Source organism: Nansenia antarctica (assembly GCF_963989245.1).
Source record: "Nansenia antarctica genome assembly, chromosome: 15".
Taxonomy (NCBI): domain Eukaryota; kingdom Metazoa; phylum Chordata; class Actinopteri; order Argentiniformes; family Microstomatidae; genus Nansenia; species Nansenia antarctica.
The window spans coordinates 5,853,781-5,868,056 of NC_137685.1; the positions used below are offsets into that span (position 1 = coordinate 5,853,781).

The window sequence follows — 14,276 nt, forward strand, 5'->3', positions numbered from 1 at the left end:
TAACACAGACGGGGTGAATTTTATGAATGAAAGTGAAAGTTCTGTCACAAAACACTGTTACGTATCCTTGCACATTTTTAAGTGGGTATATGGAAATCCTTGGCCTTTCCTAGTGGGTATACGGCCTAGTCCTGCGTATCACCTAGACTACACCACTGGTCACACTGTAGTTGCCCCTATAACTATTTAACATCGATAATCTGTCAAAACAACATTATGTATGTATGAACATGACGCTACATAGTTATTTGATAACTGCTTTGTAATGGCATCGAGTTAAGGAGTGAGTGTATTACAAAAATAATTACTAATAACATTACTACCCAGGTGGGGAATGTATCAAATCAACCTTAATTTATATAGCAACTTCATACACAGATACAATATGATGCGCTTTCAGGAAAAATAAGTAATAACACAACAAGATAAAAACTAAGGAGTATGATGCAAGAATTACAGTCATAGAAGTTATAGTAATAGTAAAAGCAAAGCTGGACTGTGGAGAGCTATTCCATACGTTTTTAACAATATACTTGTAAATAAAGTAGATAGACCTATTTATAGGGAGAATTGAGAACCAAGTTATTCTTTGTTTGGAAGACTTAAAAATCTTTCTCATTTAAAAAGCCTTGATAGGAGGTATCTTTTGTTGTAATTTTGTACAGGTGAAAGTCACAAGAATTAGGATTCCACCAACACTGTGTGTGTGTGTGTGTGTGTGTGTGTGTGTGTGTGTGTGTGTGTGTGTGTGTGTGTGTGTGTGTGGTGTGTGTGGTGTGTGTGTGTGGTGTGTGTGTGTGTGTGTGTGTGCGTGTGTGTGTGTGTGTGTGTGTGTACACAACGGTGCATTGGTTATTTGGTAAACACAAAGGTCTCTGTGAAGAGGAGTCAGTTTGACAGTCCAATGTCAATGAAGGAGCATGGAGAAAATGGGCTGTAGCATTAAGAGAAAAGCGGTGGCCCGACTGCACAAGGCTGAAGTTATGATCGCTGGAGAACAACTCAGGTACAGAAGAAACAGAGAGAGTGTGAGAGTGTGTCAACATGTTTTGTTAATGCTACTTATTTTTACCTTAGATTCAATTTACAAGTTTAGTTTCAGAGGTTAAGCTTTTTTTTAGGATAAAATCCCATTTTAAGTGGCACAACACAACACAGAATAATTTGTTTAAAATGACTTTGAAGTACATTTCCTGCTGCAATTCACATGCCGATGACTGGATCGTTCACTCCAAGGTTGAGGCTGCATGATGGAAAGCTAATCAAGGACAGAAGATACCACCTGCGCACCTATCCAAACTGTTTTGTGGCCCAAGAGCTTACCGACTGGCTGGTCAGCCATAAGGAAGTACCAGATCGAGTCACGGCAGTCTGCCTCATGCAACACCTGATGGACCATGACATTGTACATCATGGTAGGGAACCATTGTTTAACGTCTCAGCACGGTGTAAACACCATAACACAGAGATCTGCCAAGGTCATAATGTTACATTGAACTTCATACTGTGTAGGTGATACAAATTGCTGAACTAACTACAAGGCAAGTCGGGATAACCTCATGACATTCTTCCTTTGTCACTCTACCTATCTGTTCTTTTTTAGTTTGTGATAAGCGCGCCGTCTTCAAGGATGCAAAATTGCTGTATCGTTTTCGTAAGGATGATGGCACATTTCCTTTTAACACAGAGGTGAAGGTCTTCATGCGAGGACAACGACTGTACGAGCAGTAAGAGCTCCTTTGTTTACCCTCTTGGGTTTTCTATCTCTGTAAGGCAGGACTAGTTGCCCTTGAAGTACTCCTCCTCCTCCTCCTTGGAAAGGGTAGCGCATAGCCACATCATTAATGTTGTACTTTCCAGGTGTATCTTTGACTACTGACATGCCTTAAAGGTGTTGTGTGTGTGTGTGTGTGTGTGTGTGTGTGTGTTGACTGCAGTCTAATAACTGGCAGGGACTCCATTCTGCACCTGAGGGAGGAGCAGGGTGTGGCATACCAGCGCTCCTTTCCTGGCTGCCAGTTAATCGACTGGTTACTACAGAACGGAGAGACAGAGAGCCGGCGACAGGGTTTGGAACTCTGCCGTGCCTTGCTGGAGCATGGCATCATTCAGCATGGTATTTTCCTTTTAACCTTTGACCCATAACATTGGAGGTAATAATGGCTCCCTCAACATTTCACAGTAGGTAGCCTACTGGGATTACTATTACCTCGACCACACAATCAGCACCATGCTTTTCTTCTTCTTCTTCTGAGCTCTCCCCCTTTTAGTTACCTTATTAATTAATCTCTTTTATGCTCTGTTTTGTCTTTGTCTCATATTCTATCATCAGTATCGAAGAAGCACAACTTCTTTGACAGTGGGTTACTGTATCAATTCTGTATCAATTTCCGCCGGCGGCGCCGCCTGTCTGAGCTCTTGAATGACAGCGAGCGGGAGATAGAAGAGGGAGTAGCAGTGCAGACGTTGGAGGACAACCATGGTGACAGCCCTTTTGTCCTGCGCAAGATCCCCTCTCAAGAGGGCTGCAATGGATTCCAATCTGGTAAATTGTGACATAAAAACAAAAACCAAACCTACTACGGAGCCCCCCTGGGGTCACATGGTAGAATAAAAAAAGTATTTGATGTGTGAATCCGTTCCCTCGGTTTTGTAATTCGTTAGGGTTAGGGTTATGGTTATGGTTATGATTAGGGTTAGGGTTAGGCCCTACGAGCCAGAACGATCGCAAGGATTAGGGTTAGGGTTAGAATCCTTGCGATCGTTCTGGCTCGTAGGGCCTAACCCTTACCCTAACCCTAACCATAATCCTAACCCTAACGAATTACTAAACCGAGGGAACAGATTACTAAACCGAGGGAACGGATTCACACATCCAATTTTTTTTTCTACCATGTGACCCCAGGGGGGCTCCGTACCAAACCACACACCAGTTTGAAAAAACTCTTCTTTCCGCAAACAGTTGTGACAAAATGGTTAGCTCTGCATGTGTGACTGTTTGTCTGCCTCCTCCTGGCAGTGCAGTGCAGTAAGGAACTGAGGTTGATCGCCAACGTGCGCCGGGGCAGCTTGAATTCCCTTCAACTTAATTCTGCTGGATACGTACCCCCTGTCCCTCTCTCCTCTGCCCCGCTGGTGAGATGCAACCCCAAATCAGGTCAGATTATCCCTGCACTAATTTGACGCATTACATAATGTTTCAAAAAAATTAAAATAATACTATGTGCCTGATCATCTGGCAGAGGTGAATCTTGTTAGTTTTGAATTGGCCTTTGCCAGTCTTTTCTACAGGTTTTTGACTGAATTCTGATTCTAAACCCTGAAATACACAACGGCAGTGCTTAGGAGGAATGTGACATGTGAGGAGTTGCTGTCTCCCGGTGCACCATTCATCAAGAGAGTGCTGACGGTGAGCTATCCATCTGATAAACGTATCATTTATTCTGCCTTGGTTATAGTCTCCATTGGGACACTAAAGATTTAACAAATTGTCTCTATTTCTCCTCAAGAAATTTTTTCTGAGTGGAGCAGTCCCACTCATATTTTTCATTTGTATTGACAGTTACAGTGACGATTTAGACAGGAAGGATGGGTGAGAGAGAGAGAGAGAGAGGAGGGATGACATGCAGGATATGTCCCCGGCCGGAATCGAACCGGGGACCCTGCGGTTACGTGGTCAGCGCTTAACCCGCTACGCCACCTAAGCGCCCCTCTCCTCATGTTTTTATCAGGTTATGGGAGATGCAGTGGGCTGGGGCTTCGTAGTCAGAGGCATGGCTCCTTGTTACGTACAAGCAGTCGATCCTGGAAGCCCTGCTGCTGCAGCGGGAGTTAAGGTAACATGTCTACGCACACACACACACACACACACACACACACACGCACGCATGCATGTACTCAGTCACAAACACACACCGTGCTCTGACACAAACACTACCCACTGACTTTTCACGTTTTATTGCGTACATGGGTACAAAAGAAAAATAACCAAACATTACAAAACTAGGCCTACAAACTAAGAAACATTTGATGGCATTCTGATCCTCTACACTAGGTACGTCAGTTTGTGTGCCAGGTGAACGGACAGAATGTCCTCCGCATGGACTACCGTACGGTCACAAGGCTGGTGATGACGGGACCACGCACTGTTGTATTGGAGGTTATGGAGCCGCTAGGCTGAGATGTGCATTGCTACCGTCTTAGATTGGACGATGTGCTAGCCATGTGTTTGTATGGTAGCTACTGTAGGCCTGCTGCTTCTAAACTACCTAGGCTACTGTACAACTTCTGATTCTCTTATTTTCTTAAAATAAAACGGATCACAATCTTTCTTCTTAGTTGCTTTGTCTACATATTTACAGTGAAAGCCTCCAAAGATGGCTTGTGGAAGGTTCTAGAAAAGGTCTACTCTTAGAAAAAAAAAGTAGGACCATTTGTATACAAATCACAAAATGGTCTTGGACCAAAATACATATCAGATCCCCTCCCACCCTATATTCCCGCAAGGCCCCTAAGGTCAACTGAGACTAATCAGCTAATCATTTCAAGAGTGAAAACAAAGTGCTCCTCCACAAACTCCCTGAAGAAATCAAACAGGCCCGAACTCTAAAAATATTTAAATCTAAGCTAAAAACCTTCATGTTTTGCAACAGTTATGATTTAACACTTCCATCCATGTCTTTTTATTCTTTTTTATTATCTTATTCATTGTCTTATTAAATGTTTAGGCCTACATATACTGTATATATTCGATCATTTTACTTTTATTTTTTAATCTCTTTACTTTTCTCCTCTTCATGTATCTTTTTAATGCATGTATGTAAAGCACTTTGAATTGCCCCTGTTGTATGAAATGTGCTATACAAATAAACTTGCCTTGCCTTGCCTTGCCTTGCCTTGCCTTGCCTAGGACCAAGATTCCATATTTGTCATAGTCTTCTAACAGGTAGAGATTCTCTCAGAAGGACAGCCCAAAGTGGAAATTGGGTTCTACATTCTACCCAGGTGTGGGATGTCAAGATGCTCCGATGTGACACGTGGGTCGGGGTCGAAAATCAAATAGGCCTACATTACAGACAGCATTTTCTAGGATAGGACCATGCTACGGAAGAGTATTAGGGCCACCAACACAAGTTTTTTTTTTTTTTCCGAAAGGGGGGGGTTATATTCTGAGTTTAAAGTCAGAATTTCTGAGATTAAAGTCAGAATTTCTGAGAAAAAAGTCAGAATTTCTGAGATAAAAAGTCTGAATTTCTGAGATAAAAAGTCAGAATTTCTGAGATTAAAGTCAGAATTTCTGAGAAAAAAGTCAGAATTTCTGAGATTAACGTCAGAATTTCTGAGAAAAAAGTCAGAATTTCTGAGATTAAAAATCAGAATTTCTGAGATTAAAGTCAGAATTTCTGAGATAAAAAGTCAGAATGGAATGTTCCTACTGGTTAAAATGGATGACATGAATTCTCTTATCGAGTTATATGAATGAATGGACTTTATGAATGAATGAATGAATGAATGGACTTTATTGTCATTGCTACAGTACAGGTACCAAACAACGAAATTTAGGAGGGGTGGCTCCCCTGGTGTTAGGAAAGGGAGAAAAAAAAACACTTTTAGAAAAAAAAAATCACAAGAAGGGAAGGAGCTGGTTTACATAAATAAAGGCTATGTACACTATCCACTATACTATACTGTACAGACAGACAACTAGGGTTGTCATATTGCACAATAGTATTATTCCACATTTATTTAAAGTGTCGCAGATTGCAGGCTTGAAATGTACATGTTTGTGCCTCAGCTCAACTTTGGAATTGGCTTTAGTAATAAGGAAATTCTTTGTCTATTGGCACAAAATCACCATATCATAACAAGTATTCGTACTTTGAAGCGACATTGTCGTGAACTGGGTCTTTACAGAAGGACAAATCACTCAGATTTAAATGATGTAATAGCCTTTGTGCAGGAGGAACTATCGCGAAGTGGCCAAATGCAAGGCTATCGTTGGATGCATCTCCGTGCCATTCGAATGGGATTCGTGGTCCAACAAGATGTCATACGACAGATTATCAAATTAATTGACCCTCAAGGTGTGGAACTGCGACGGGCACATCGTCTGCGGCGTCGGCAGCACTCTACCTGAGGTCCTAATGCCCTCTGGCATATGGACTCTTACTACAGTACTCTACCTGAGGTCCTAATGCACTCTGGCATATGGACTCTTACTACAGTACTCTACCTGAGGTCCTAATGCCCTCTGGCATATGACTCTTACTACAGTACTCTACCTGAGGTCCTAATGCCCTCTGGCATATGACTCTTACGACAAACTGAAGCCGTACGGAATAGGGATCAATGTTTGCATCGATGGCTAGTCGTTATGTGGTATGGATGGAAGCGTACACAACAAACAACGATCCAAAAGTCATAGCTGGATATTATATTCAAAGCATTGAAGGTGTTGGAGGATGTCCAGAGACAGGGTTCGAGTTATGTGGGAGCCAATGGGAGCTGAGCTCCCATAAGGAAGGTCTGAGCTCCCATGAAAGCAGTCAAATCATACATCTGTGCGGGTCGCTAATAATACATTACCACAACCATTATTTGATCAAAAATGTCAATGTAATGAGTATTATTTATATTTATTTATATGATAAATATTCTAAAATAAACACGTTTTCCAAAAGAACTACGCGCACCAGCATTAATCTCCTGTGAATGACAGTATGCCTTTGACTGCCTGCACTTTACCACCAAGACACTATGGGGCGCAGTAGAATATTGTGCAACAGCAGAATATGATCGTTGAGAACTTGCGAATGTGATTATTGAGAAGAAAATATTCAGTAGCTAGCTATCATGTCGCCCCAAAAAAGGCCACTGCTGCCGACCGAGTCGACAAGCCTGGAAAGTTTCGGGTTTTCATCCAAGAAACCAAACTTGAATTCAGCTGCACCTGTTATGACACCCAACGTTGAAACTGTTGAAATAGCAGAGCTCAAACAAAAGCAAGTGCTTCCGAAGAAAGTAGCAGAACTCACCTCCAGTATGTATAAGGAGACAGCTAGTTCGTTCAGGGCAGCCTATACTGTCTAAAGAAAGGATACATACAGTATATTATATATGTTATACAAAACTGAATCCAAGTATGAAACTTAATGAGATGAATGGCGCTACAGTTGGCCCCTGCTCACCGATCCGATCATTCATGGGCCCAGATTGTAGAGCACATTGCACAAGAGATGGGGTATAACTAGAGGAATAAGTTTGGATGAGATAAGATGATGATGAGGCTAACAACAAGAGGCTAACAACATCAAACCAACAAATATAAACTCAACAATTAGAATGTATATTTTAGCTACATTAACCTTATTGTAACATGTAAATACTGATACTCACGGACAAATCTATCCCACGTTTTCAAACGAAAACACTGGTGCATCAACTGCCACAATGTAAAGTGCGTTCGTAAATTTGCTCTGAGAACGCCGGAGCGCACACTGGGTCAACGTCATAAAGGGACCAAGTCATTTGATTGGACAAGAGGCATTCCATGAGAGCTGATCAGATTCCAAAGCGATTTTACGAACGCAGCCAATGCAAACTGTAAATAGAGCATCTAGGTTGCTAGGTAATGAATATGTGCATTATCTAATTTTTTTCTAACTTTTTATCTCAGAAATTCTGACTTTTTATCTCAGAAATTCTGACTTTTTTCTCAGAAATTCTGACTTTAAACTCAGAATATATACCCCCCCCCTTTCGGGAGAAATTAAAACTCGTGTTGGTGGCCCTAATCTCTTCGAACTTCTTTCCGCCCAAAACAGTTTTTTCACTTCCGTCTTTTTCTCCTCGCCATTTTGGATTGTGTGTGTTGATCCACTTGGGCCGGGGAGCTAAAAGCCAAGGAACCTCAGAGAGGTGTGGAGAACTTCAGCTACAGCTAATACTCATCATCTAACTGAGCCATGTCGGATGTGTAATCTAGACTTCTGTCCCACCTATTTGTTGCACGTTAGTGATTGATTACAGAAAGCTTAAAGCAGATGAATGAGAGGTTCTGAACGACGCGCAGCCCGGCGAGACCAGGAGGACACCGCACCACTGAGTTCAGTTAGCTTCAGTTAGCCCTTAGCTAAGCTAAGCTACCACCGCCAGCAGACGGACGTCTTTCAGACACATATTGTCGTATTTTAAGGTGAGTTTGGCCACGCCAGGTTGGAGAAACGTAGTTGCCACCACTAAGTTAAACACCAAGGATGAATTTGCCTCTCACCAGACCGTTTCTCTCTGCTAAGCTAGTTACTTTTCCACATCTCATGAAAGCTAGCTTAGCTAGTTAGCTTGCTAGCTACTAGCTGCATTCGCTAGCTACAATTCGCTAGCTGTTTATTACACCGGGGGTAGAGAGCAAAGCTACTCAGGAACGTGTCAAACGATGTTATGTAGTTAGCTAAGTGACATATCGGGTTGTGGTGATTGCTGTTTCTCAAAGGGAGGCGACCGAATCATTTAATGTTTTAGATTAGCTAACCATGGCAATGCACATTTGCAATAGTTCATCAGAGTTTAGCTAATTAGGTCCAAGTTGAGAAAGTGTCCTGAGAACATGTTGTACCAGAGGTCCCATCCCCTGCCAAGCTGTCTAGATGGCATCCCCAGTAGTATAATTCTATAATTAATTATATGTTATCAACATTAATAGACAATACAGGTTTTTAGGTAGACATAATAAAGCACACCAGGTAGGATTGATATTGTCTCCCTGTATTTTTTATTTATTTTTCTTGCCTTTTCAGTCAAGATGTATCAACTACCAGTGAACAACCTCACGAGGTTACGGAGAGCCAGGAAACAGGTGAAAAGGGCACTGACTGACATTGGACTTGAGTACTGCAAGGAGCAGGTAGAGGTGAGCATCAGCATGACATGCTGTCACCTTGTCACCTTAAACCCCATTCACACTGGAGCACACACCGACCCGGGTAACACTCAGGTGAGGTTCGATGTGAATAGGTCCACCCACCAGTTGTTCGACTCAGTGTCACCTCCCTCCGAACATTGAACAGTTTCGAGGTCGAGTTTTGGTGTGAATGGGAGCCGACAGAGTCCCGGGTTATTTGGTTCATACGCAGGTGTTTGCTCAATAAATTGTTGCTGCATTGTCACTGTCAGGCATTAAGACAGGTGGCGTCATTCCTACGCAACACTCTCGAGCCTCGGCCTCGACCTGTCTTATAGGACGTGGTACCAATCTTCAAATTAGAAAGAATCTGCCACAAATTAGATTCCTAATTAGATCCTAATTTGTGATGTTCATGCTCCCTCCCATTAGTTTCTATGGCACTGCTATTTATTTTGACAAAAACAAGAAACCGTTGTTGTTTGAAGTCACGTTAAACAGCATATACTGTTAAGTTTGCACAGCTGCTGAATGGGCCTGGTTCAGTTAGCTGAGTCATTGCATTGAACTATCTGCTGATTTCTGTGAACATTTCCAACCTAAATAAATGCTGCATTGCTAACCAAGTCCATCGCTAGTTTCAAGGTCATTTAATAACTAAGACATTGGCTGGAAAAAACGGATTTATTGTTTCAGTTAGAAGTATTCTACACTGTAACCCAAGATAAACGATATGACAGCACATTTTAGCCGGGCTACTTTTGATCTCAAACTTGATGGGTTTTTGAGATATAACCAGATCATTGCAGAGGCAACCATTGTGTAAGACAATGCTGTTACTGGTAAGTTGTTTCAAGCCAAATATCCGAACAATCTTCAAGCTTAAACCATGATTTGTTTTCATCCCTGATAGCCAGCAACCATTTCAGATAATCTTTCAGTTATCAGGTGTTTCTTCGCTGTCCGCAACTCCGCTGCGCATGTTGCAAACATTCCAGCGTTGCTAAGAAAATTACTGCGTGAATGGGTCTTAAGACAGTTTTTTCGCTTATCTTTTACCTCAGGGCAGGCCTAAGCATTCACAATGCGCTGTGTTATGATCTCCCTCCCCCTACAAGAAAGTAACATTGAAGTGATTCAGAAAAACATCTTACAGCTTATCCAGTTTGATCAGCGGTGTTCAGTTTGTGGTAAATGCGGTCTGATTATTTTCCTCCTTTTGTTATCTGCTATCTTTCAAACATAGGATCTCAAAGACTATAGCCCCAATGACCAGCTTGTGAAGAACACGGTATGCCTGGACATCTGTTTATGGGATCCGTCATACTCAAAGACACAGGTAAGTCACCTCGACAACATTAATATCTATTTATAGTTTAGAACGTAACTTTAATTTGGGCTGTATGATCATTTGTTGTTATGGTGGTCATAACAAAAAATAAGTATCAGCATTGGATGAATGGACATTAATCTCTCTTTCAATTAAATTACCGATTAGCCTATTACCTGATTATTAAGTAAAAACCAACAACCACTCAAGTCCTAGTTTGCTTAGTTTAGTTTTAGCACTATCTCTCTCTCTCTCTCTCACTCTCTCACTCTCTCTCTCTCTCTCTCCCTCACTCTCTCTCTCTCTCTCTCTCTCTGTCTCTCTCTCTCTGTCTCTCTCTCTCACTCTCTCTCACTCTCTCTCTCACTCTCTCACTCACTCTCTCACTCTCTCTCTCTCTCTCTCTCTTGCTTAGTTTTTTTATTTATGTAATTCTGCATACTCACAACTCTCCCCTTGTTTGTTTGTGTGTCCCAACAGGAGTACCGTTCAAAGCCTTTCTGCTGCACTGAGTGTTCCTTTTCTTCCAAGTACTACTCAGGCTACAAGAACCACTTCCGCAATGTCCACAGACACAACTTTGAGAACCGCATTCTGCTAAACTGTCCTTACTGCACCTTCACCGCTAGCAAGAGGACTATGGAGACACATGTCAAGATCTTCCACATACCCAGTGGCGCACGCCCAGGTGTGGGGGGGGCCTACCAAGGGGCTGCTGCTGCTGTCGGTCAGAAGGGGCCGGATAAGGCCAGACCACCAGGAGACAACGTAGAGAGGGCCATGTACTATTGCAAGAAGTGTACCTATCGGGACCCTCTGTACAATGTGGTGCGGAGGCACATCTACAGGGAGCACTTCCAGCATGTGGTCTCACCCTATGTTGCCATGGTATCGGAAGCGTCACTCAAAAACGGGGCTAACGGCGTCAATGGCAACAACATCCTCTGTAAGCGCTGCCAGTTCTCAACCCGTAGCTACGAGGCGCTAGTGCAGCATGTCGTTGAATATCACGAGCGCATCGGCTCTCAGGTGACGACTATGATCGGACATGCTAACGTCGTTGTGTCCAGGGCACCAAACTACCAAGGGGCAGCCCAGAAGGGTTCCATGATGTCGCCTGGGGGCCGCACCCTGACCGCTGAGCAGCTTACCCATATGATGGGAGCCAGTATGAAGCAAGGCCCTTCAGGGATGAAGACTCAGTCCTCTGTTGGCCAAGTGCGTATCACAATTCCTGGCAGTGGTGGAGAGGGCAGAGGCTCCTCATTGTCAAAGAGCCTAACTCCACCGTCACAGGTTCCCGGAACTGCGACCGGCCTAAGCACAGCCCAGACACAGAAGTGGAAGATATGCACTGTCTGCAACGAGCTCTTCCCCGAAAATCTATACAGTGCTCATTTCGAGAAGGCCCACAAGGCAAAGAAGGTGTGGGCAATGGCAAAGTACATCATGAAGATCCATAACTTCACCAGCAAGTGTTTGCTCTGCAATCGATATCTGCCCAGTGACACGTTGCTTAACCACATGCTGATCCATGGGCTCTCCTGCCCTCAGTGTCACTCCACCTTCAACAACGTGGAGAAGATGCTAGAGCACGTGGGGCAGGCCCACCCAGATGACTTTGTGGGTCCTCCTGCCACATCACCCCTCACCTTTGACCTCACAATTCAGCAGGGTAAGCCCAAGAACATACAACTTATTGTTATCACCTATAACATGAAGGAACCCGTGTCTGCTCAGGAGTCGTCTTTGGCCAACCATGCCCAGAACAGCTCTTCAGCCACAATGAAGAGGTTGCCGTCAAAGATGCCCGACAGAAAGAACGACGCACTTGCCAGAAGTATCCCTCAAGCCACTGTGTATAGCAACAGTGAGGTCGGGAAGACCCTGTGCCCACTGTGTTTCACCATCCTCAAGGGCCCGATCACGGATGCACTGGGACAGCACCTGCGGGAACGACACCAAGTGCTCCAGACGATGCACCCCGTCGAGAAGAAGATGACGTACAAGTGCATCCATTGTCTGGGGGTCTATACGAGCAACATGGTGGCCTCCACGATCACCCTGCACCTCGTGCAGTGCAGAGCTGTGGGCAGGGCCCAGAAGGACCAGGGCATCAAGTCGTCCGCCTTGACACTCAACTCTTCCGGGGCGGGTTTCCTAAAGCGTCAGCTACCCACTACGACCTTGTCTGACCCGAAGAGGATGAAGATGAACAACGAAGTCGGATATTCCCCCAGTGGTGCTGCGGTGCTGGGGGAGTCTGTCGATCTTGTGTTGGACCCCAGGAGCTATGAGCACAAGACCTATGAGGCGAGAAAAGCCTTTCTCACTACCTACTTCAATCAGCGTCCCTATCTGTCTCCGCAGGAGGAGGAAAAGCTGTCTGCGAGCTTGTGGCTGTGGAAGTCAGATATAGCCAGCCACTTTGCTAACAGACGGAGGTCATGCGAGAGAGACTGTGAGACCAAGAGGTTGAAGGTGCTCCTCGGCTTCGACATGCAGGCACTCAAGAAACTCACGCACGACATGAACTTTGAGGACAGTTCAAAACTCTCCGGTACCTCAGAGGGGACGGGGAGGTTGGCTTTAGGCCGTAAGTCGTCTAGTAGTGCACTTAACACAGCAGACCAAAGCAAGCAAATTGAGACAATAAACTGTACTCTCAAGCTGAGTACTTACACACAGCCCATATCTATTGACTCTGATAGTGAACCGGAACAAGAAGAGAAGGCCTCTTCTGAGAATGGGGAAATTGACCAAACGCAGCATGTGGATGTCAGATCCCCAGAGGACTCAAATCTGCCAGATGATGATGAGGAGATCTCTTCAAACATCGACGGGCCTTCGAGGGAGGAGAGGAGCACTTTGCAAGACGGGCAATCAAAGACCTGTATGACTTTCTGCTAGTGCCCAGCTCCAGCATGGTGCCTTGGGGGTCGAGGAATCTGGTGCATCAAAACGAGTTACCTTCAGATCTGTATAAGGGGTGGGAGAATTTGTTGGACTGTATAAGACTCTTAAGTCCTTTGGGTATAGGAAAGCTTGGGTGTGACTGACGGGGGGGGAAACGAGAATCGCAAAAGTTGGATGGACTTATTCATCAGAGCAGTCATACGTCACCTCCTCCCTGTCATCAGACGACCACGCCCCCTTTTTGGCGAAATCGAGCGCGGCAAAGTGCTGGTTCCCTTATTGGAAAAGCTAATGTCACCATGCCTAAAAGCTGACGCGTAGTATTTTTGCACGTCAAATATTTCAAATAAGTCCCAGTTTACGATTTTCTTTACTTCCCCAAAGAGCGAAGGACAGTCAAAGAAAAGCCGCAGGGGGGATGCAAATGGTAAATAGTGGGAACCTTCCAGTCAAGTCCTTACAGACTTGCCGTGTCAGTCCCTAGATGAGTGTGTTATATTTGGGGCGGGGGCCAAAATACCTGGATGTGTTGCTCTGATGAATAAGTACGGCAAAGGATGAAATTAATAAATTTGGAACTTAAACAGTACCAGTATTGAGAAACAAACTTTTATGAACTTAAAGTATGCTGAAATCATGTCCAGCTTAATTGTGCTGCAAGACTTGTATAACAAAATATTGGTTGTAACATTGTACATACTTACTTTGTAGGCTTACACTAGAATTATGCATACAGTACATTCAGACTGTGTTACTCATTGATTATCTATCTCTGTCACAAAGATCATGTATGTGAATAAAGACAGTGCTCTTCACATAGTGCCCTCTCAGCTGAGTAGAGGGATGGTGTACTACTATATTGACACTTCACGTTTAGAAATAGCAGGATATACCAATTGCCTATGTTTACTTTGTTTAAATAAAGATATTCCTTTGATACAGTTGTAAGAGAAGTGTGTGTGGGTGGGTGCTAAAATGTGTTATTACATAAAACAATATAACCTATTGTTCAAATAACACAATCAAGCATCACGCAATTTTTCTGACTTGCATCAGAGAGAGGTGTGTAAATCTTAGCAGTTATTATTAGCTGTCTTCCATTTATATTACAACCGATTATTATTTGTGCAA

General features: G+C 43.7%; 2 protein-coding genes across 2 annotated transcripts; both read left to right on the forward strand.

Moving 5' to 3' along the window:
* Positions 1–920: 920 nt before the first annotated feature.
* Positions 921–4,180, forward strand: LOC308170830 (DEP domain-containing mTOR-interacting protein; the record flags this gene model as incomplete). Its single annotated transcript, XM_080545677.1, has 9 exons — positions 921–1,006; positions 1,237–1,415; positions 1,604–1,727; positions 1,938–2,116; positions 2,333–2,545; positions 3,020–3,157; positions 3,339–3,409; positions 3,732–3,836; positions 4,055–4,180. The coding sequence occupies 9 exons, from the start codon at positions 921–923 to the stop codon at positions 4,178–4,180; spliced, it is 1,221 nt and encodes a 406-aa protein (XP_080401803.1).
* A 3,881-nt stretch (positions 4,181–8,061) lies between these two features.
* On the forward strand, positions 8,062–14,039 carry adnpa (activity-dependent neuroprotector homeobox a). Its single transcript, XM_080545867.1, has 4 exons — positions 8,062–8,194; positions 8,796–8,908; positions 10,146–10,238; positions 10,710–14,039. The coding sequence occupies exons 2-4, from the start codon at positions 8,801–8,803 to the stop codon at positions 13,137–13,139; spliced, it is 2,631 nt and encodes an 876-aa protein (XP_080401993.1). The 5' UTR covers positions 8,062–8,194; positions 8,796–8,800; the 3' UTR covers positions 13,140–14,039.
* The last annotated feature ends 237 nt before the right edge of the window (positions 14,040–14,276 follow it).

Excerpts from the sequence above, each read along its gene's own strand:
- adnpa (XM_080545867.1), top strand. The coding sequence starts at position 8,801 with ATGTATCAACTACCAGTGAACAACCTCACGAGGTTACGGAGAGCCAGG. Across the intron at positions 8,909-10,145 it reads ACTGCAAGGAGCAGGTAGAG|GATCTCAAAGACTATAGCCC; the intron begins GTGAGCATCAGC and ends TTTCAAACATAG. Across the intron at positions 10,239-10,709 it reads CGTCATACTCAAAGACACAG|GAGTACCGTTCAAAGCCTTT; the intron begins GTAAGTCACCTC and ends GTGTCCCAACAG.